This window comes from Amphiura filiformis, chromosome 14 (genome assembly GCF_039555335.1).
Source record: "Amphiura filiformis chromosome 14, Afil_fr2py, whole genome shotgun sequence".
Taxonomy (NCBI): domain Eukaryota; kingdom Metazoa; phylum Echinodermata; class Ophiuroidea; order Amphilepidida; family Amphiuridae; genus Amphiura; species Amphiura filiformis.
This window is the reverse complement of record NC_092641.1, coordinates 23,381,330-23,405,064: the sequence shown is the minus strand read 5'-3', so window position 1 is coordinate 23,405,064 and position 23,735 is coordinate 23,381,330. Positions and strand designations below refer to the sequence as shown.

At 34.5% G+C, this 23,735-nt stretch overlaps 1 protein-coding gene across 2 annotated transcripts in view; it reads left to right on the top strand.

Moving 5' to 3' along the window:
* LOC140169851 (DNA-directed RNA polymerases I, II, and III subunit RPABC3-like) overlaps positions 1-23,735 on the top strand; it is an 87,390-nt gene that overhangs the window by 42,261 nt on the left and 21,394 nt on the right. For both annotated transcript variants that reach the window (XM_072193162.1, XM_072193163.1), the window contains exon 3: positions 7,690-7,870. In XM_072193162.1, coding sequence (XP_072049263.1) covers positions 7,690-7,870 — 181 coding nt within the window. The remainder of the gene's footprint in view (positions 1-7,689; positions 7,871-23,735) is intronic.

Genomic DNA, 23,735 nt, shown 5'->3' with positions numbered 1-23,735 from the left:
TCAGTGCTTACAAAAAATATCATAAGCTTTGTTAGTAATATGCAGGAATTAATGTAGCATAGAAATTCTTTTACAGAATTGGAATCAACTTTCAATTTAATTTCAATTCAATTTGATTTTAAGAATATTTGATATAAACTTTTTTCCTTGAAAAGGTTATTGCCTAGTATATAGGTTGTTTTTTAAATAATTAGTTATGATGGTGTGGAATTCTGGCGATTCCGCTTTTCAAGAATTGTCTTTCTTCAAATTCATTGTTTTTGACCTCTGAAAAGGTGTTTATTGTTTGTATTTGTAGGATAAATTATTTGTGTGTTGTTTAGGTTGATAAGGCCCCTAACAGTCAATCTTGAGTTTCCTGTCACATAATTTCTGAAAACAAGTGAGGTAACTTTTTCATTATTCATTATTTTTCTGCCTTTCATTATGACCAAACATGCATGTAAAATGTGTTGTTATTAACCACTCACTCACTTGGAGATGGATGCCCAAATGAGATTCAAAAGTATATTAAAAAGAGTCTGCAAGGTTGGTAGCAAAATGGATGTTTTGATTTTGATTTTTCCACTCAAACTAAACGGATATTCATCTTTTTTTTTCAAATATAACCAGTTTTTATCCGTATTTTTTGGAAAATCGCAATAATGAATTCAAGTGAGGGTCAGAAAATGAAGTGAGGGCGGGTGACGGGAAACTCAAAATCGACTTTAACTAGCTTAAAATGGGCTATTACAGTTGACATTTGTTCACTCTTGATGTGGCATGACCACCATCATAGGGAGTGTGAATTTCAAATGGGGATTGTAAACCTGAATGGGTGACTCCATTTGAAATCTACTCCCCTCTGTGGGAGGTTAGGGTTATGTCTTCCACAGGGGTTGTGTGAATTTCTACTGGAATAGTAAGTTTATCTAAGGCTGCTATTCTAGAGTGAGGATGTTCTAAGTGATGAAACAATCAATATGAGCTGTTTCAAATACATGGTCAAGTAGGGTGTGGTCTTCATAATGTTTAATTTTAGTGTATAAGCAGTCGCTGTAACTATTATAAGTACTAGCACTCTCCTAATATTAAAGATTCTATTAATCACAGTGAGTTATTCCAGTTGAAATCCATAACCCCTATGGAACTATTGGAAGATAATGTTCTTAATCTTCCAAGTTCCACACAGTGGGTGTGAATTTCAAATGGGGTTACCTGTACCTGAATGGGTGACTCCATTTGAAATCTACATCCCCTGTTTGAGAGACTGATCATGTCTTCCATAGGGGGTGTGGATTTCATGGCATAACCCATTGTGCAGGTATTGCATTAGTGACTTTATCTCAGATTCAGTGATATAAAATTGTTAATATGCATCATCAGGTTGATGTTGCATAGGCTTGAGAACCAGGGGACTTGCAGGGGCTCAGCCCCCTCAATAATTTTGGTCTGGGGGATCAGCCCCCTCCCCCAATAATCCAGATGAAGTAAAAAAAATGTAACCAGATTCAGGGAAAAAGGGTGTTTTTGACCTATATTTTTCACAAAATTTCAACCTGACACCTACGCCAATGCGTTGGATTTACCTGGAACTAGGAGAACGAACAAGCAAGTAGTAGTCACTCACTACCGTAGTGTTTTATAAATTTCTATTTGTAGAATCTGATTTATGTACGAAATTTGCATAATTTTACAATTTTATTTTAAAAACGGAAATACTCCTTAGAACCCTTTCCAAGAAATGAATCTAAAACACTTCAACTTTATAATTGTTGCCAATATCATTTTGAAAGTGATGATGCTTCCAATATTATAAAGCCAGGAGTGACTGCTTTGACCCGCAATATCTATTTATAGCAAAGAAAAGATTTCTATTTTTAGATTTTATTCATGTTTTATTTGAAAAATGATCCATAATTGTCAATATTATTATCTTCCTCCCAACTGAGGAATCTCAAGGTGACTCTGTGGTAATGACACTTCTTATTGAATCAGATATTTATCCAATTCTTGAAGCGTAATAAAAGTGATTAAAAGTATACACCCTATGACTGTTTAGGGCAAAAAAATGCATTTGATGAATGAAAAATATTTGTTGTTTGTGCAATTGAATGCTACTAGCTTAGGCACTTAGTGGACCATGAAATGATGTCTTTATTTGCTAGTTGTCGCTCTGCTAGCCTTCAATATGCTGCAGTCAAGTGCATTTGGGCTATTCCGTTTGAAATCCACACTACCCCTGTGGAAGATTTTGGGAAATATCTTCCACAGGATGAGTATAATTTCAAATGGAATGAACACGATAGGTAGCTCCATTTGAAACTCACACTCCCTCTGTGGCAGATTCAGGTTGAATCTTTCTCACAAGGTGTATGAAATTCTAATGGAGCTGCCTAATGTGTTCATTCCATTTGAAATTCATACTCATCTTGTGGAAGATATTCCCAAAATCTTCCACAGGGGTAGTGTGGATTTTAAATGGAACAGCCTATATAGTGATGCTTTTTCTCAATTTTTAAAAATCACTTGACTATATATTTTGAAATGTGAGTGTACAAATATGCATAGTATTGGTTCATTTAGAATGAATTAGAGTGATTTTTGTAGAAAAATTTACAATTTTGATTCACTGGTGGAGCAATGATTGCGTGTGATTCATTTGCAAATTGTAATAGGGATGTGGCTAAGGTTGGTTGGAATTTTAATTAAAGACGGCATTTTTCATCCAAGTTGTGTAACATCGCAGCGCAAGCAAAGCTAATGTAGTATGATTCATGTCTGCAGAATTTTGACATTGAAACTTGTGAGGACCAACACCCAATGACTTATATGCAGTTATGGGATGATGAAGATGATGATGTTGAAATTGATGGAGGAGGAGGAGGATAGAAATAGGAAAGCTATAAATTTAAAGAGTTTTGAGATTTTTTGCTTAAACTTGAGATGATGCGCATTGGGCTTGGGCAGGAAGCATTTATGGGATGTCCAACTAATGAATTTGTATTTCAGTAGTAACACCCTATGACTGATATGTGATTGCATGCAATGGATAAAAATACACATAGTATACAGATGATATAAAGTGAAGATTTTTGTGTTTTTCAATTTCACTTGGAGATGTCTGTCAAGGGGAATGCAATTGTGCAACAAAATTGCTTTTTATGAAATGGTCAGATAGAGTACTGAAGAATAGCATTCTTGTTTTATTCCATGGGCATGTTTTAGAGCTGCAAGTTACGTTTATTGTACCTAGAAGTATGCAGGCTGGTCATACTGGTAGATAGAGCTTGTGTCCACGGTTAGTAGCATTATGTTCTTTGTAATACGATGAAGTTAAGTTTGTGTGGTGGTTGAATTTTCGCCTATTTGCCAGCAAAGTGGTTGCATAGTTCCTGGTAACTGGATGACACACCTTTAAAAATGATAACACATGCAATAGATTTTGTAGCGATCATTTTGAATGTGGTTCAGGACCAGCGTTCGAAATTTTGGTTGTCCGGTTGCCCGGGACAACTAAAAAAGTCGCCGGACAACCAAAAATACTGATTCGGTTGTCCGCCGGACAACCATAAATCTAGCCAAAAGTCACATTTATAGGCCTACGGACAACCAAAAACTTAGACGGACAACCAGAAATTGTAATCTGGTTGTCCGTGGGACAACCATTTATTTTTCCTAAATTCGAACACTGTTCAGGACTCGCAAGCGTGATCCAGTTGACATAGTGATAATTGGATTAATGTGTTACACTTGCAAGCTACATGTTTTATTAGTAAATGTGAGCATGTGCTTCTTGGAAAGGTAGTTAGGATACAAGCAATATATTAGCACATATGCAGTAGAATGATAGCACATGCAGTAGATTTTGTGTGGCGATCATTTTGATCATGGTTCAGGACTCGCAAGTGTGATCCAGTTGACATAGTGATAATTGGATTATGTGTTACACTTGCAAGCTACATGTTTTATTAGTAAATGTGAGCATGTGCTTTTTGGAAAGGTAGTTAGGATACAAGCAATATATTTTAAAAGCATATGCAGTAGAATGATAGCACATGCAGTAGATTTTGTGTGGCGATCATTTCGATCATGGTTCAGGACTCGCAAGCGTGATCCAGTTGACATAGTGATAATTGGATTTCGTGTTTACACTCTGCTGGCAAATTGTAAACTACATGTTTAATTTGATAGTAAATGTGAACATAAATTAACTTCTTGGAAAGATAGTTAATTGGGATGCATCGTCCATGCAATATTTAGGGTAAATATTATTGAACGAGCCATCAATATGCCTTGTATGTTGCTGGAAATATACTGTAGAATATACCTTTTATGGTTGAAATCTAGGTCACTGAATTAGCAAGTTTATATTTTCATAAAATTATGATGTTTGGTTACGATAATAATGTAGTTCAGCTTGCTTCCATTTTCATTCATACGTACATAAGGTAGGTGGTAATAAAATAGCCTCAGCTGCAAATTTAGTCACATGATTTTCCAATCATTACACTATCAGTTCTAATTCAGTATTGATATCAGACCTAATGCAATATGTGTCAGTTTTAAATTTTAATCCACTCCATGTGGGTGTCGACTGCAGATGACAAGCTTCTTAAAAAAGAATTGTACATTTTCATGACCATATTTGGAATCAGCATGCAAAAAGCATTAAAATGGGTACAAACAAGCCTAGTATTGGTTCAGCGGTTCTTGATATAGCTCTTGATATTTTGAGAAAATATCTCAAAACTTTTTCAATGTTGAAGCTAGCCAGCATGCACAGAACATTAAAACCAAAATTGCATTTAACATTGTGCTTTAATTACTAATTCATAGGGCCTATATTACTAATTCATAGGGCATGCAGACGACAAGAGTCAAGAATATTTTTTTTTTCAGAATTGTTCATTTTCATGACCATGTATGGAATCAGCATGAAATATGCATTAAAATGAGTACAAACAAGCCTAGTATTGGTTTAGTAGTTCTTGAGATAGCCAGACTGATATTTTGAGAAAATATCTCAAAACTTGGGACTTTTTGTGTTGAAGCCTGTATCCAGTATGCAGAACATTAAAACCAAAATTGCATTTTACATTGTGCTTTTATTACTAATTCAGATAACGCCTATAGATTCTAAGCAAGCAGCAAAAATCCGCAAAAGCGCTAGGTCTACAAAATTAGAAACCACTTTCATTTGATAATTCCAACAAATAACCCTGGACAGCTTATTTTTGGTTTCAATATTTTGTGTTCTGGTTTTATCACTTACAATAGACCAATGGTCCACATGTGACACGTGCAACATGAATCCATGTTATCCTCATGTTTTGTCCTTTTTCCTCCAGTCTTTTGATATCCAAAAGCAATACTCAGGGCCATAGTGTTATCAGTGTAAGGGCATCTGGTGCTGTGGTTTTCCTTCCTTCATAGAACCAGTACTCTATACAAGGATACAACCACCGATCGTTTAGTTTATCTTTTAGTTTCCTACTTTCTTATCCATTGGTCACTGACACCACAGATGCTGGTATATACTTCCTTCCTACTTCCTGTTTCTATCGCTGGACCCATGCATCCTTTTTCTGCACACTGATATGATAGGTGTTGGTTGTGGTGATGTTAGGAGCGTTAAACAGGATGGGAACTTCCTGTTCGAAAGCTTCATATTGAGGTGTGGTTCTCTTGGAGTGATCAGTTGTGGCCTGGCTGGCGAACAGGTAACATGGTTCCGGTAGACCTGGTCTTCAAGTGAATTTGTACTTGTGCTGCTTTTGTCAACTTACTCGCTGATACATGTACAACTTATTGAACTGAGCTGGAGTTTCAACAACTTGTGCAGTTTCTTCTCGATGTAGGCCTACTTTACTTGCTACACTGTATCTTAAAAAGTTTTTTGGTTAAAATTCAACAAGTGTTTTATGTGGAAGCCCAAGTGAAACTTTTACCAGTGGCCTGAGTGCTTGAGTCTTCAAAATGGACTATTTTGAATTGCATATAAGGTAAGTCATTTTCTGCATCTGTACCCCAAAAGTTTTCTGTTTAAAGAACCCAAAACATTCAGTTTTTGATTTGGTGACTTGATGAAACATGTACCAGTAGCTTTTGAGTACTGGAACTTTTTAAAATTGACTGTTTTGAATTACATGCAAGGTAAGTCACTGTGTATAGGCTGTATATCTCAAATGTTTTCTGTTTAAATTTGATGACTTGGTGGAACATTTAAACCTACTAGTGACATGAGTGCCAGGGATACAACTTTTCAAAATAGACTATTGATCTGACTTTGTTTTGGAGCAACAAGTCAGGATAGGTTTACAAAAAAATTACGTTGGAAATCTGGAATAAGCTTCCTTGAAGTGGGTCCAATATAAACCTGTAACCGTTTCTGTTCCACATACTAGTACATTGCAATCTTTAGTTTCTTGGTAAACTGTGCATTCGCCAATGGCAACAACGCGACTTGACTTAACCTCATTATATGCAGGATAGGTCAGAACATGGAATAAACATGCTTTAGTCGTAGCCATCTTGTTTAGGAACCAAATCTTTTTGGAAGTATTTATCACAAACTTTTGAATGCATTTTAGCTACTATTGTAATCATCAGGTATGTACATAAATGTACTAAAATTTTAAATGTACTAATCTGAGGTTGACATTTGGCTTGTACGTGCTATTGACTAAGTCGATATTCTTACTGAAGATGCTACCACTCTCTGTCTCTGTATGAATTTAAAACTTCGGATGCCTATTCATGCAAGAAAATGAGGTAGAATTTTAAATTCATGATTGCATTTGTGGAAATTTATTGGAAGTTATCGTAATCGCTAAATTGGTGCGAAATATCATTTTACTTCCGCCTAAACTTTTTTAATAGCCTGTACGAGGCTGGCTGCCCAGGACCAGTTCTGTCCAGCATCCGCTCACAAACTTCCTCTTGGCACCTGGATCATCATCAGTCTACCAACTCTTACTCTGACACTACACCACTCACTCTTTATCAGTCATATGGCATAGGGGTTTTACGCACAGTATTGCAAAATATTTTGGCGAGTCCTATCATTATTAATGCTCTGCATGCTAGCCATTAGGTTTCAACATAAAATGTCCCAGTTCTGAGATATTTTCTCAAAATATCAAGAGCTATCTGAAGAACCAGTGAACCAATACTAGGCTTGTTTGTACTCATTTTAATGCATTTTTCATGCAGTTTATGACAGTTTTTAATTTAGAACAAAAATGAAACTTGTCATCTGCAGTCGACACCCGAGTGAACTGCCGTGAAGAGAGTTAAAATGAATAAATTAAAAATGCTAAATCAGTTTTGAAAATTTTTCATGCAGGTAAAAGACACAGAATTGTTTATGTGCAATTCTGTTCATATTTTTTTGTTTAAAAAAAATTAACTTGTTAGCTCTTCTGTGTTATAACGGGGCGGAGTGTTGATGAAGAGATGTGCTGCCTTCATTATCAACCAATGTGCAGTGTATATAGTGCTCTGGACGAGTCACTTTTAGTTTCACTTTCGGGGTTGAAACAGGCAAGAAATAATATGACCAGAACCAGGATTGTGGTTTTATTTTGCGCAGGGAAAAAATGATTTCAGTCATGGGACAAGTCACAGGACCGCTGCTTGATATTGACTTAGCTAGAAAATATTTTAATCAGATCCTTTGTGGTTTTGTTTCATTTTTTTTTCGTACAGGCGAAAAATTCCGTCTGGTTCTCGCAACGACGCTGAGAGAAGATGGCTGCCCGGATGACGGAGAATATACACCGATAGACGATGGTACGCCGTCTAGGGCGGATACGTTTGAGTATGTGATGTACGGGAAGGTTTATCGGATTGAGGGAGATGAAAGCCTGACAGAAGCTGCAACAAGATTGTAAGTAATTTGAAAAAGAATTAATTTGTTCGTTGTGAATCAATTTGAGAATTATTTCTTTTCCAGGTTTTGTATCTATCAAAAAATGTGTTAACTACTAACCCCAATTTGCCAAACCCCAGCATATTCCTCAATGATCCTAGATTGTACTCCATAGCATAGATTTGAATAGCATTACATTCTTAGGATTGAAGTTCAAGCTGAAACCAGTTCATGTACATGTACATACCGTAGTATACGTACAGAAAACAATGTTAAAATTTTGCTCTGGCTGGGAGCTTCATTTAGTAATGAAATAGGGCCTACAATGTAGTAGTACCCCTATTATTTGACCTCTTGTCAGTGGTACGGGGGCTTGACCATTCCTAGGAAACTGTCCTTTTGTGGTATAACGACCTAGACACTCCCCAAAATCTCTTCTCTCAAGCAGGTATACTCAGAATTTTTTTGGGGGTGCAGGTTATGAAATTTTGTAAAAAGTGTACCTTCTTCCCATAATTTAAAGCTTTTTGACACAAAATACATTTGCAAATGAGGGGGGGTGGTCCCCTGCATATGGACCTGCTCCCAAGTAAAAAAAAGTAGTATCTTCTTTGTCAATTTTAACCCCTGAGCACTTGCGATCTAACATTGCCTCTGATTGGTCAATAACATAATACATTTTAATCACCAATCAGAATGGAGCTTTGCAAATAATTCACCCCAATGTTTTTGTGTGGTGAAATTATTCTAACAATGTTGCTGATTGGTCCAATTGATAATGAAAACTTCTTTTTGGCCAATCAGCAGGTAGATCTCATGGGGTTAACTGCTATGTTATTTGCAGATAGAGAATTTGTATGAACTAGCTTAGAAATTATGCCGCTATCGTCATGTGTATTAATAGCACTTTTGAACTTGTGAAAGGCATTGCACCACTACCAGTAAGTGTTGTGCAATGTGGCTTACGTACATTGTAATATTAATATTCATTGATAGTTTAATTTCAAGGAGTTTTCTCTGTACTTGAAAACACCACCAACACATCGCATTTAAAAATTGAAATAGGGGTGGTATGGACCCAAATGGTACAAAAATGAAAATAATTTTAAGGATTTTTCTCTGTACTTGAAAACACCAGCAGTACATTTCAAATGAAAATAAAAGTAAGCATCGCATGGACTCAAAATGGTACAAAAAATGAAAAACAAAACAAATTTAAGTGGATGTATATTGTTCATAATATGATGGACATCATAAACCAAAGGGACTTTTCAAATAACTGGTTATTTGTACCGAGATTAGTTCTTTTGTCAGACCATAGACACTTCAATGTCTGCGGTTATACACTGTTTACAAGCAATTGGGTAAACAATTCACCTATTACAAGATTTTTTATTTTGAATTTCTATTTGAATCAATATTTGCAGTTACTGACAAATTCAGTTAAAAATTATTTCAAAAGTGGTCAGTTTTGTGGATTTAGGCATTAGATTCTTATAAATATCCATAAATTTAAATATGAAATACTGTAAATTCTAAATGGCATTTACATAAGTTCCAGTAAATATTTCTTTCCTACGTACTTGAATAGGTTTGCAAATTAATTGCATGTATTTATGTCTGACAGTGACAATGACATTTGATGACTCAAGCTATTACTATGTCAGCTACGAGAGTCACACCCCCTGTTATTCAAACACAGCAAAAATCTACTATACAATTTTATGGTGGAATACTACTACTATGTCAAATGTGTAATAAATTTTGCGGTTTTAATTTTCCTGAAATAATTGTCACAAGAAAGTTGTATACTGGGAATGTTTGTACTTGGATGCATCTGGCTATTCCATTTGAAATGCACACTACGCCTGTGGAAGATTTTAGAAATATGTTCCACAGAGGCAGTATGAATTGTAAATGGAATTAGCACATTAGGCAGCTCCTAATGTGCTAATTCTATTTGAAATTCATACTCCCTCTGTGGAACATATTTCCAAAATCTTCCACAGGGGTAGTGTGTATTTCAAATGGAATAAATAGCCCATTGTTCATGAATTATGGTCTGAAAATGGAAAATTATGATTTTTGTGTAAAAAGAATTGTACTCACTTTTAGGCATTATTGTCAGTGTGGGGAGGGTTACTGCTAGACTTGGTGTACAGTAAGGCACAGGGCTGATGACTGGGTTTAACTTTGACTTTGACATTTGCTCAGGTTTATATACTTGTTTGACTACATGTAGTAGGATCTCTAGGCCAGTTTTGCACAAGCAACAATAGCCATCATCAAATTTGAATCCTGATTTTAGTTGGTGTGAAGTTTGGGTCTTGGTTTAAGATGTTTTTTTACACTCAAATAATACAATGTGTTAGTTTATAATAAGTATTAATGACTGTTGATACTTTGCTATAATGATTAAAAAACCTGTTATGTACATGCTTGCTTGACTGATTGCATGATTTGAATGAATTATGCTTGATGCTTGGATGAATGAATGCAGAATAAAGGAATGTATTTGCAAATCAATGAATGCACTGAAATGCATGAAGCTGCGCATGAATGAAGCTGCGCATGAATGAAGCTGCGCATGAATGAAGCTGCGCATGAATGAAGCTGCGCATGAATGAAGCTGCGCATGAATGAAGCTGCGCATGAATGAAGCTGCGCATGATTAAATGGATGAATGAGTTAAATTGATTCTTTTAGTCCTAATTGAATGATTTATTGCATGATTAAATGATCAATGGTTGAAACTGATAGTGATTGGTGCATGAACAAATTATGCATATAAATTTTTACAAATTGCTTGAAAGAATGCATGACTTTTTGGAATGGTTGCATAAAACACTGATTGTATGATTGATTGAATGCCTGAAGCATGAATGCTAAATTGCATGAAAAGTGCATTTGATGTTGCTTGCAAAGATGCATAAAATGGAATGATGGAACGAATGATATTACTGATTGGATGATTGCTGCATGATGATGTAAAGGCATGCAGGCATGTTGAATGGCTAAATGAATGATTGGATCGACATATGAATGAACCTATTGATTATATAACTTGATGAATGGATGTTGAATCACGCTTACTTATTTGTTTGATTGCTTGTTAGCTTGCTTGCTTGTTTGTTTGCTTTGACTGCTTTGCTTGCTTGCTTTGATTGAATATGACAATGCATGAAGGAAGGAATAGATCATTAATGCATTTAAATGAATGATTAACGAATGTATAAATTTGCTAATTATAATGAATAGACACATGAAGTACGGTAATTACATTGTGCAAATTTTTATTGATTGCAATTTTAGAACTGTAGTTAGGATAAAGTTATGTAGTCACCACCAGCTTGGCGTAAAATTCCAGGAAAGATTATGCCCCGAAACCAAATAGGAAAAAACATAAATAGTGTACCAGATTGACCATTTGAACCTTAAAGCAGTATTCGCCTTTGATGTGACAACATTATGACGTACATGTATGATTTTTTTCTTGGAAATCGCATATGCCTGTTGCACGTAGCCTATTTGGTCTGTAAGAGCCGCACATTGTAGTTTTGTATTCACTGCATTTAGATATGATGGTCATCAGAATTGGGAAGTCTGGATTTTTGAAAATTGTCTGGTGAATATGGCATTAGCATTGATATGGATAATTAGACTACCAGGCATACATGTAGAGCACATGAGCGCATCTAGAGCAACCTGCCCTGTGTGACCATCTGAGGGGAATTCTAGGAAATGCTTCTTTTAATAACCGTGACAACATATATTTTTACTGTGATGATATTTTTACTAAAATGGATCGCTTTTACCAAAAAAAATATATTGTCATAATTAGAAGGTAGAAATGACACTGCTGAATATTTGTCTTTTTATGGGATAATGGGAGAAATTTTGTTCACAATTTGATCAGTGTTTTTTGTATTGTATAGCGTACAAAAAAGTCAAATTTAACACATTGTGAATTAAGGTTGAGTTCAACCCAAATGCAGTCAACCAGTAAGAATACGATTTTGCGCAATTCCAATTGCGTAGGTTCCTAGGTTCAAGTAATAATATTTTATTAGGTCAGTATCTATACCTGTATCAGTGGGTTACATGTATAATCCTGATCTTATAAGGATAATAAATAGATTTGAAAATAGTTTTACAAAAATTAATTGAAAATTTAATAAAAAATCTTGATGCAAATGCAGTCGACCAGTATAAATATGATTTGGCATACATGTAGGCGCTAGTAATAATATTTCATGGCGTCACTGGGTACATTTGTCTGTGGGGTATCCTGATCTGAATAGGATCATAAAAATATCTACTGGTATTTAAACTATTTTTAAAAATGAAATGAAAATTAAGAATAAAATTAAAGTTGGTTGTATAACTTTAATTGGTATTGTTATTATATAAATTGTATTTGTTTAAGTATATTTAGATCTATGAACTACAATCACTTATTGTCAATTGATGCTCATGGAAGCCAGAATTTTAGATATCTTATCTGTAAAATGTTCATTAATTTTGAGTGGAATTTGTACACAAAATTTAGAACTTCAAATTAATTTGTGTTCATGCATGATGATAGGTCAAAAAATCTCTTTTTTTTCTGAATTAGTCATGTGAAAGTTTTAAAAAAAAACCCAAAAACCAACACAAGTCATCAAAACGATTTTTTTACTGATAGGATAGTAGCACATTATTGCTATTAAAGTTCACACTGCAAACTATTCCACATTAACATGGCCCAGTTATAATAATATTTCACCTAAAGATCACACACCTCCGTCCTCCAACCTACACAGAACTGAAACATGGATTTCAAAGTTAATATCGATTGGACGTAATACTTTTGACTGCCTTTGTGTGTACCGGTACTCTTGTTTTGTGTGAAAACAAAGGATTTCATGGCCAAATAGAGGGAAAGAAACAAGGAAGTTGCTTGGTTCAGATGAATGGTTTACTAAGATTACTTTGGTATTCATTGGTGCATGTTAATTATTAGAGATAATAAAGTTTATGGAAACTCAAAACTGAAACTTGGCTAAGTTTGGCTCAGCTGTGTTGACTGATAATAATATGAGATGGTGATTATTTCGAAAAGCTTACTTTGTAGTCTTTTAATGCTTTGCATGCTACTAGCCATAGGCTTCAACATAAAAAATGGACTCCATTTAAAATCCAAACTACCCCTGTGGAAGATTTTGGAAATATCTTCCACAAGGGATTATTTTTTTGGAAATATCTTCCACAGGGGGAATATGTATTTCAAATGGAATGAACACATTATTAGTTGGTTCTATTTGAAACTCATCCTCCCTCTGTGGAAGATTCAGGTTGAATCTTTCTCAAAGGGTGTATGAAATTCAAATAGAGCTGCCTTATAATATGTTCGCTTCATTCTATTTGAAATTCATACTTCCCCTGTTAGAGATATTTCCAAAATCTTCCACAGGGAATTTTAAATGGAATAGCCCAAATGTCCCAAGTTATGAGAAATTTTTTCAAAATGTTTGAGAACTATCTCAAAAACTACTGAACCAATACTTAAAAGGCTTTGTACCGGTACTCATTTTAATGCATTTTACATGCTGATCCAAACCCCATTTTATACATTGTACTTTGTAGACATAAAAATGTACAATTCAGAATTTTTAGAATTTTTAGGGAACTTAATTGTTGTCAGTGCAATTGACATCCGTGTGGGGAGGGTTATTAAAAATTGTTCAACTTATTTTCATTTGATATACTCATATTGTTGGAGGTACACTAAAATACATTCTAAAGGCATGAAAAATATACTATTGATATTTAAAAAGTAGTATTACTAAATAATATCTACTACCAGCCTAATGAAAAACTAAATTATCTGTATTTTTGGCATAGGCCAAGAGATTTTGTTATATTTATTACATCAAAAGACCAGACAGTTAATTGTAGTTTATGTTCTTATATCAAAAATGGGAGAATCCATACTAAACTAGATGCTGTAAACCATTATTTAAAATATGATAACCAAATAAACCAAGTCGTGCTTACTTTAATTTAAATAAAGAAATTATGGAAAATTATGAGAAAAACTGTTTTGATGATGATCTTAATTTCCATTTCATCAATTCATTATGATATTGTCCTACAAGTCATGTAGGCATCAACTTAATAAAATGAACACTATAATTCTGTGCACATGCACCTTTTACTGCTGTACTAATGAATGGCAAAAGATTGGGTTTTCCCAATTTGATGTACTGCATTTGTAATTATGATCAGCTGATCAAGGGAAATTCCCTAATATGCATGGCAAAGGGAGTTTCCCAGTCAAAAGTCCCCTCATAAGCCTGCCATTGCTCCAGGTGTGTGTGCTGATTGCTGACGTGGCAAGCTCGCTATTTACTGATAGATTGGATATGTGTCTTCAATCAACCTGATATTACACCCATGTTTATTAGAACTGCGGAAATGATCCTGATGCTGGCTTTCAAGTTATTGTAAAGCTGGTCTAATCTCTCATCTGGCTCATGTATGTAATGGAAAGAATTTATTCATCTTTGTTAGTTTTTTAGCACATTTTGAAACTTGGCAATTGAATTATTGTCTTCATTGTGATATTACGGTATATAGACATGTACCATGATTATTAGAACTGCAAAAATGATCCTGATGCTTTCATGTTTTAAGGTTTGTCTCTTATGCTCAAGTAGTGAATTATTAATTTTTGTTATTGCTTGAATGTTAAGTATTGTGGATGAGTGATCTACAAATTATGCACAAATTTTATACTTGATTAATGGTGAAAATGATGGGCAACATGCTATATGTGATGTTATCAGGAATACTGTGGATCTACAACATGGCTCATATCTGGTTGCGAGCTGATGAGGACCAAACTTAAAATCATCGGAAACTTAATTTTTGCGATATTGTAACATCAAAATTTAACATACATTAACTAAATAACTCAAGTGGTTAAAGAATGAATGAATATATTTTTGCGATATTGTAACGTCAAAATTTAACATACATTAACTAAATAACTCAAGTGGTTAAAGAATGAATCAGCTATCATATACTTTTTGAATTTTGACAACCATAGTTACCATGCCGTTCTTGAAATAATAAGAATTTTACAAAACTCCTTAATTTTCAAACTTCTCCACAGATTCAAATATCAATCAATGATCTGTATTCGTAGTGCTAATCACTGAGGATGATGGCGTGTATTGTCATTGATAGATATTAGACTCCTAGAACGGATTGCAAATGATGTAGTTTTGTAAAATTCTTTTATTTAAAAAACAGAGGGACCCATCAATTGTCAAGATTCAAAAAGTATACTGTGATAGGCGATTTATTCCTCACCCACATCAGTTATTTGGCTAAGTTTGGTTTAGGGTTGAAATACCAAAAAAAATATGTTCTGACAATACAGTTCTTTTCGGGACACCCTGTAATATACTTTAACATTGATCTGTAATGTAATAATTTAATTCATAAGAATGCTATAAGGTATTCAAGTTGGAGTCAACTATATGTTCATCTGAGGTCAACCAAGAGGTCATCAGTGGTGGGAGCAAGAGGTCATCTGAGGTCAGCAAGAGGTCATCTGAGGTCAGCTATGTACTGGTCACACATAGGGCCACCAGTGTATTCCCAGGTGACATTCAATTACTGTGAATACATCTGCTGGTTCCATTGTGTGGCTAGTGTTCTCATCAGGAGTCAAAAGGTCTAAGGTGAGTCAATTCTACAGGTCAAATGTCAAAGGTGAGTGTAATCATAGGTCAGGGTAGCTAATTTAAAACCTAGTTATGGAACAAACCAAAGGTTCGATGACATCTTATGGAGCAGGTCAAAAAGTCTGATTACGTTTTTTAAAAAACATAAAAAATATTGGTAAAAGTTGATCGGTCGGGTAGGAATTTTCAATATTTTACAGTTTCAGAGAGGAAAGGAGAGTTTATAGGAAGTCATCAAACTTTTGGTTTGTTCCCTTGTCATCATTGGGCAGGAAAAACATCCTATGTGTTTGTGGCCTCTGAACATGTTTAAAACATAACTGCCAACCAGTTACATAGGAGGTTTTGCTTTAAGCATGTTCAGGGGCCAATGACACATGAGGTTTTTCCTGCCCAACAATGTTATGTAAGAAGGGCATCATCAATATTTTTTTTTTATCTTTCAATATTTATTGATTTTTATTCAGAAACAAGACGGAATTAAGACAATTAACAACAAATCACACATAAAAAAAAAAAAAACAATAAAAAAAAAAAAGTAGCAAAAATGATTAGTAATTGGTTACACAAATTATGCAGTCACTTCTACCCAGTCACAATAGTTATAAGATGTACCATGCATGTACATATGCACAAGGTCACAAAGTAATCTAGAAACCTACAATGTAGTCTACAAACTTTTATAAATAAAACAAAAATACCACAAATCTAGATGTCAAATCTCCATTTACGAAAATGGCAAGAGAGTTTGTTTTTCTTTTTAGCAATGAAGTACTCAGAATCTCTGTTTATTTTAATAAAAGCCCTAAGACCAATTGTGTTGGGAGTTTTATTTTGAAATTTACACACATAGATATAGTATTTGACACTCAAAAACAAGTATGTCAAAAACATATCATCGGGCACCCCAAAAATTTTATCAAAGGTTGAAATATCAAAATCAATATCATCTTTATTTTTAATAGTTTTAACAATATCTTCCCAAAGGGGCTTGATTTTCTCACACTCACAAAAAACATGGGAAATTGTTTCAGGCATTTTATTGCAAAATGCACAATCTGGAGAATCCCTCCTTTTAATTTTGAACAAAAAATCATTAAATGCAATGGCTTTGTGGAAGATTTTGAAATAAAATGAGCGAAATCGAGAGTCAATTGAACATTTAAAATTACGAAGATGAATGTGATCCCATTCCAAGTCCTCAGGGTCATCCATAAACTCATTCCAAAAACAAATACGTTTTTCAGGAACACATTTCTCAATCATAATAGAATAAGCATGTCGAGGAATCTTTGGAGCTTGGATAAGGTTATCAACAAGTTTATCAAAAATCTCCGCACTAGAAATTTCAATGTTTGGATCATCGATCCATGAAGCAGGAACATTTTTCATTAAAAAATTAAATTTCTTCCTGTCATGATTCGAAATATCAAAATCAAGAATTAATTCTTCAAATAATTTACTACCTGGGAGGGGAGGGTTGAGTAAATCATCAACATACACAATACCTTTATCACACCAGTCTTCATAGTAAAAGTACTGTTTAGATTTTGAACGAATATTTCTATTAAACCAAAGAGATTGGCAGGCACCAAGCTCAGAGAAGGGAGTGCCAAAGTTGAAATTAACCGCACTTTCACAGCATGTATGGGCTATATGTTAGGGTTAGGGCAAGGGTTAGGGTAAGGGTTAGTGTTTATTAGGTAAGGGTTAGTGTTTATTAGGTAAGGGTTAGTGTTTATTAGGTAAGGGTTAGTGTTTATTAGGTAAGGGTTAGTGTTTATTAGGTAAGGGTTAGTGTTTATTAGGTAAGGGTTAGTGTTTATTAGGTAAGGGTTAGTGTTTATTAGGTAAGGGTTAGTGTTTATTAGGTAAGGGTTAGTGTTTATTAGGTAAGGGTTAGTGTTTATTAGGTAAGGGTTAGTGTTTATTAGGTAAGGGTTAGTGTTTATTAGGTAAGGGTTAGTGTTTATTAGGTAAGGGTTAGTGTTTATTAGGTAAGGGTTAGTGTTTATTAGGTAAGGGTTAGTGTTTATTAGGTAAGGGTTAGTGTTTATTAGGTAAGGGTTAGTGTTTATTAGGTAAGGGTTAGTGTTTATTAGGTAAGGGTTATTGTTTATTAGGTAAGGGTTAGTGTTTATTAGGTAAGGGTTAGTGTTTATTAGGTAAGGGTTAGTGTTTATTAGGTAAGGGTTAGTGTTTATTAGGTAAGGGTTAGTGTTTATTAGGTAAGGGTTAGTGTTTATTAGGTAAGGGTTAGTGTTTATTAGGTAAGGGTTAGTGGATAATGGGTTTCAGACCCATCGAACTATCGATTTGTAACCAAGGTGCCCATAATATGTGTTAAACAGCCCACTCTTTCCAGGGAGGGCATCCAGGGTGGTGGATGTGCTACAGACGGTTAAAACATATTCAAGAGTCTTATGCTTGGTGTGTATAGCTAAAGAGTGAACTGAGAAAAAGTTAGGAAAATCATAATTGTTTCAGATTATATGTGGAATTATCCACACGCTTGGGGTTTTACATGGGGAAAGTTCATTGCAGGGTATGGAAAAACCCTTTTCACTTTTGAAACCACATTGTTCCTCTTTTTATTATTGAACTCTGCCAATGAAACAATTGGTTTAAGACAATCCGAGACATTTGGTGCACAAGTTATTATTTTGCATGGGGTAAATTCATTGCAGGGTACGGAAAAATCCCTTTACACTTTTGAAACCGCATTGTTCCTCTTTATATTGAAATCTGCCAATGAAACAAACACAAATTGGTTTAAGATATGCAAGACATTTGGTGCACAAGTTATTCTCAAATAAGAGAACACAGCTGCTTTGCTTGTAGTACAAACAAAAAAAAAAAAGGTAAACACTCATATTGTGTTCATTTTGGACAAGAAAAACTCTGATATAGACAGCACTACTGTAGTCTTCTAATTCTTTAGTAATGTCCAAGCTTTCAGAAGAACTTCATATTAGGTAGTAGGTTGTTAGATTCATGTTGCAGGTATTTCAAAATCACTTCAAATTTCCATTTCAATTTTGAAAATGATAGATAAATTTAAGAAAAATTTACAATATGTTTGTAGACCCACCATCAAAATGTAATCTTTGTGGATGATTTTTGAAATTCAAATGAAAAAACAAACAAAAAACCCACCCAATTAGACTGCCAACCACTTGATCGAATACATTGAAAGTAACCATAACCAGGCCTATTTAAGATTTTTCTGGGGGCTACATCAACAGATGTCCACTTCCTCATCCCCCCCCCGCCTCACCCTAGACTAGCCCAATTTTTACCAAATCTAAGTGATTTTATTCAAGGTGTGGCATGTTATTTAAAATTACATTTGTGGAGAAAAGGCCCCTATATAAGCAACATACCCTATTCTACAGGAGACTCCTCTGTAAGATATCAAGGATTAGCATTCATTCATTCACAGTATCAGACTCTCTGAGTTCATCTAACGGTCAGCTTATTTGCTCGTCAAGAGGATTTTAGTCTCGTCAACATTAACAAACAGCATGTTGTGTTGTCTAGGACTACTCCCTGTTTGTATGACATGCAAAATATATTACATCCGGTTAAAAATTTTATTTCAAAATTTAATATCTGTAATTTTATATTTCTAGTTCTTTTATTCCTGTTTTCTTTCTTTTATTCCTCTCTTCCCTCTTTCTGGCTTTTTCTGTTTTTTTTTCCTTTGCTACATTCGTTCATTTGTTTGTTCATTCATTCACACATTCATTCATTTGTTCATTTATTCACTCTCTCTTTTTAAAATGTTTGATTTTTTCGGTCTCTTTCTTTTTTTCCTTATGGCTTGTTTCAATGTTTCCTCAAGCTCTTTTCTTTCCTCGTTCATTCTTTCCATCTTCCTTTCCTTGTTCTCCCTCTCTTACTCCTTTCCCCATCACTCTGTTCTATAGGGAGATTGCATGGAAGCTCATTAGTTCAAATCGTCCTCCAGAAGACTATGTAAATCCATGGAGTACAATACCAATCACCTGTAAGCGGTATTGATTCTTTTGTACTCCATGCATTTGCATGTCTTTTGGAGGACGATTTGAACTGACGACCTATTGTGCAATTGCCCTATTCTCGTTCTTTCATTCCTTTATTCCTGACCTCTTTCCTTCTTGCTTGCTTGTTCTCTTTCCTCTCTCTTTGCTATTATTATCGGTTCCAAATCAGCGGGCGTAGCTGGGATTTTTTTCCAGGGGGGCAAGCCTGTATGGGCGGGGCCCAAATCCACCAATTTTTCTTGCACTTGGGGGGGGGGGGCGGGGAAGGGGCGGGGCCCAAATAGACAAATTTTGCCAGGCTTATTGATAATAATCGTATGATATTGCATATATCGTATGGATTCCCCATCTCTCTGCCCCTCCTCTCCCTCTCTCCTCTCTTTTTTCCTCTTTCTCCCTCCTTTTTCCTCTTTTTTCCTTGCCCTAGGGGGCGGGGGCCCAAATAGGCAATTTTTGCCAGGGGGCAATTGCCCCCCCCCCCTGCCCCCCGGCAGCTACGCTACTGTTCCAAATTCGATGATACCTCCGTCACTTTCAAAGAGGTTTTAGAGGGATTTGATGAGACAGGTACCCTGTTCAATTCTTAGTAACTCAATGCTGTATTAATTACATGTTAATTTGCTCCTTTGCATTTACATTCAAAAACCTCCTCTGAAAGTTAATGGCATTTATCCAGTGTGACATCACAAGGTGTCACCGTAGCTGGAACATAAAAGTAGTAGTTTATCTCATCATTATGTTCATCATGACATAGTCATATATCCAAATTGTAGATCGTAATACCGGAAGTAATCAATCTCAATATCGCGTAGATGTGATTGGTGATAAGACACCATGCAAGAATGAATAATGCATGAATGGGCTATTCCAGTTGAAATCCACACTACCTCTGTGGAAGATTCTGGAAATATCTTCCAACAGGGGGAGTATGAATAGCAAATGGAATTGGCACATTAACCAATTCTGTTTGAAACTCACCCTCCCTTTGTGGAAGATTCATGTTGAATATTTCTCAGAGGGTGTATGAAATTCAAATGGAGTTGCCTAATGTGTTCATTCTATTTGAAATTCATACTCCCCCTGTGGCAGATATTTCTAAAATCTTCCACAGGGGTAGATTGGATTTTAACTGGAATAGCCAAATGGTGATTGATCAATATCCTCTTTACAATAGCTGCAATTTATCAATATAAAGGATTTAAACCAAACGGGGCATGTTTCTACTCCTGAATGTATTTAAAATATAATTTTAAAAATGGAAAATGTTTTATTTTTTCTCTTATTGTGTAATTATTTCAGCGGAAGCAGTATTAATCAAAGTCTGTTTAAACTTCAAATTGAATTCATCAGAAGATGATCAATTCATCATGTGTCACTATTTTTATCAATTCAAAGTTTTTGTGTTGACTCGGATTCTGAGTAATATTTTGTCATTGGAAATTGGATGATTTCAACAAGTTTTTAACTCTTTTATGGCTGTTCTGATATTTTCCTAAATAGCATCATATTTTGTGTCCTAAAAGCCACTGAACCAACAAAATGTCTAATTGGATAATTTCAACAAGTGTTGTATTAATTGGTTCTAAATCAATAACACTTAAAGGAGTATTTCCTGATCCTAGCATCCTCTTTTTATGACATTTTTCAGTACATATCCACGAAAAAAGCATATTCCTAAAATTTCAGTTGATTCCGATATTGCGTTTGCGAGTTATGCATGATTATGTGTATTACAGTGCTCCATAGACAATACGTTGTAATTTCGTTCTGGTGCACCAGAATGAAATTCAAATTTCACGATATCTTTGCTAAACGAATTAATCTGCAAGAAATATTTTGTACATAAACATTATGTAGCCAGAGGTTTCCAGTGATATAAAAATCTCAACTTTTTTTGAGAAAAGTGGGGGGGATGAGGCTGTGAATCACAAAATGCCCTTTTAATTAGTGAAGTCTTCTAAGACACCCTGTACATATTTTTAAACAAAAATACTAATATTAAATTAATTAAATTAATAATAATCCATATTTTTGAGTGAATATTTCGTACCATGAAAATAACACTGAAATAAACAAGTTGTTTGCATAAACAAAAATGGTAATAGAATAGCATGTAGATGCTGCAGTCTGCTGATTTCTAAAGAGTTACTCATCCGTCCTCCATGACAAGGATGCCCTGGTAATGACTCATAAACTAAACATCAACTATCATTTAAAGGCCTATCATGACATTTGAATTAAGAACATGTTACATGACCCTTGTTTGTTTATTAAAATATGATACAAGAAACAAATAGGTATTGTGATGATGGTCAACAAAGATGCATTTTGTTTACTGTATTGATTTGTAGCCACATTGTAACTATACAAGCTGTCCCTACTGCTTATTTGTCGAGATGCTCTGATAATGAATCATTTGATGCTTAACATCATGACACTAAAGGCCTACTATGACATTTGAATTGAGAATATACATGATTGTTGTTTATTTACTAAAATATGAAAAAAATGCAAATTTATAGATCTCGCATATAGTCAAGGGGGAGTGGGTGCCCATGACAAAAATATTTTTGAGTGAAATCGGGAATTTTGGACCATTCCCTTCCAACTTGGACTTAATTAATTACCGGGACTTTGCCCCCTTACCAAGCTGGTTATGGGCCTGGTCAACAAGGAAACAAATTATTTACCATTATTGTTTTGATTTTTAACCACTAAATACAAACTACCTATCCCCAAGTTTCAAAGCTTACATAATATATTTTTGTTATAGATAGAGATGCTCTGATAATGACTTGTAATTATTCATGATTATCCAAAGGTCTACCATAACATTTGAATTGTACACATTCATTTATCAAAATAAACAGGCCTTTCAATCATGGTCAACAAGGATGCATTTTATTTACCATATCCATTTTAATTATTTGTACCAGCCTCCTATCCCTTGGAAACCTTACACATTTATATTATCGTTAGAGATGCTCGGACAGTGACTCATAAACTAATGTAATATAGGCCTGCTGTGATATTTTGTATGCTGGAGATTGACCCTTATGAAATACATAGGATGTGAACAGGTTCTATGTACTACAAGGAAATAAAATGTAGATAATAAAAAAGTAAACATAAAAAACTTGATGATTTGAAATGATTTTTGCCAAATCAATGGCATAAGCATCTAATTGTAAGCATGTTGTTTCAAAAGCAATTAAAGGACCGGTAAGAATAAACAATTAAATAATGAAAAAAAACACCCCAAAACAAGAACACATTCAAATGACTTGTAAAGATCAGTGACTTTAAAAGAAATAATAGGATAGTGACATTTTGAATGGACTATGCAGACCTTAAGTAAACAAATCCAATGGGAATGAAGTGAATTATTCATTATAACATATTATTTTTACCCGATTTAACACAGTTCATAAGATTTTGGGTCAAGACATTTCCAAAAATATAAATCCATCCATATTGAACATCACAGAAAATACGAAAATAAGAATTATCTAGATCCAGAAGAAAGTATATTAAAAGTTGCTCATATTTGAAAATTAGGAGAAGCTTTTATAGTTTGCTGTCTGCCATTAAATTTTGGGGCTATATTTTTTGCCCATTTAGGCCAATTTTCCTCAAACTTTGGCTCCCCTTGAAAGTTGGCTTGCTCCTATCCCCCCTCTGAAAACTTCTGACTATGCCAATGCACTCCAAACCCTGATTAGTAACTGTAATCTGTAAAATAATCCTAACCCAATCGCAATCCTAATCCGAGCTCTAATCTTTACCCTAAATCCTAAACCTTAACCCTAATCTCTATCTTCTGGAGTGATTTATAAGAGTTGCTCAAAATTATAACTCGATTAGTTAAATCGATTAATTTTCCTTGTAACATATTTTATATTCACAAGTTTGAAACTGATATTTTTGATTTTTCACAATTTTGTGTACTTTTGCCATAGAGGGCAAAATTATACCAGCTAGCTTTGAATTTTATGGCAATCTAATTTCACAAGAGGAAATAGTAAAATTTGCAGAATTTATGTTGCTGGGAAAATAAAATTGTTTTTCAGTAGGATATGTGTGATTTGTTTATGTTTTGGTGTATCCTCAATTTTAATGTTATAA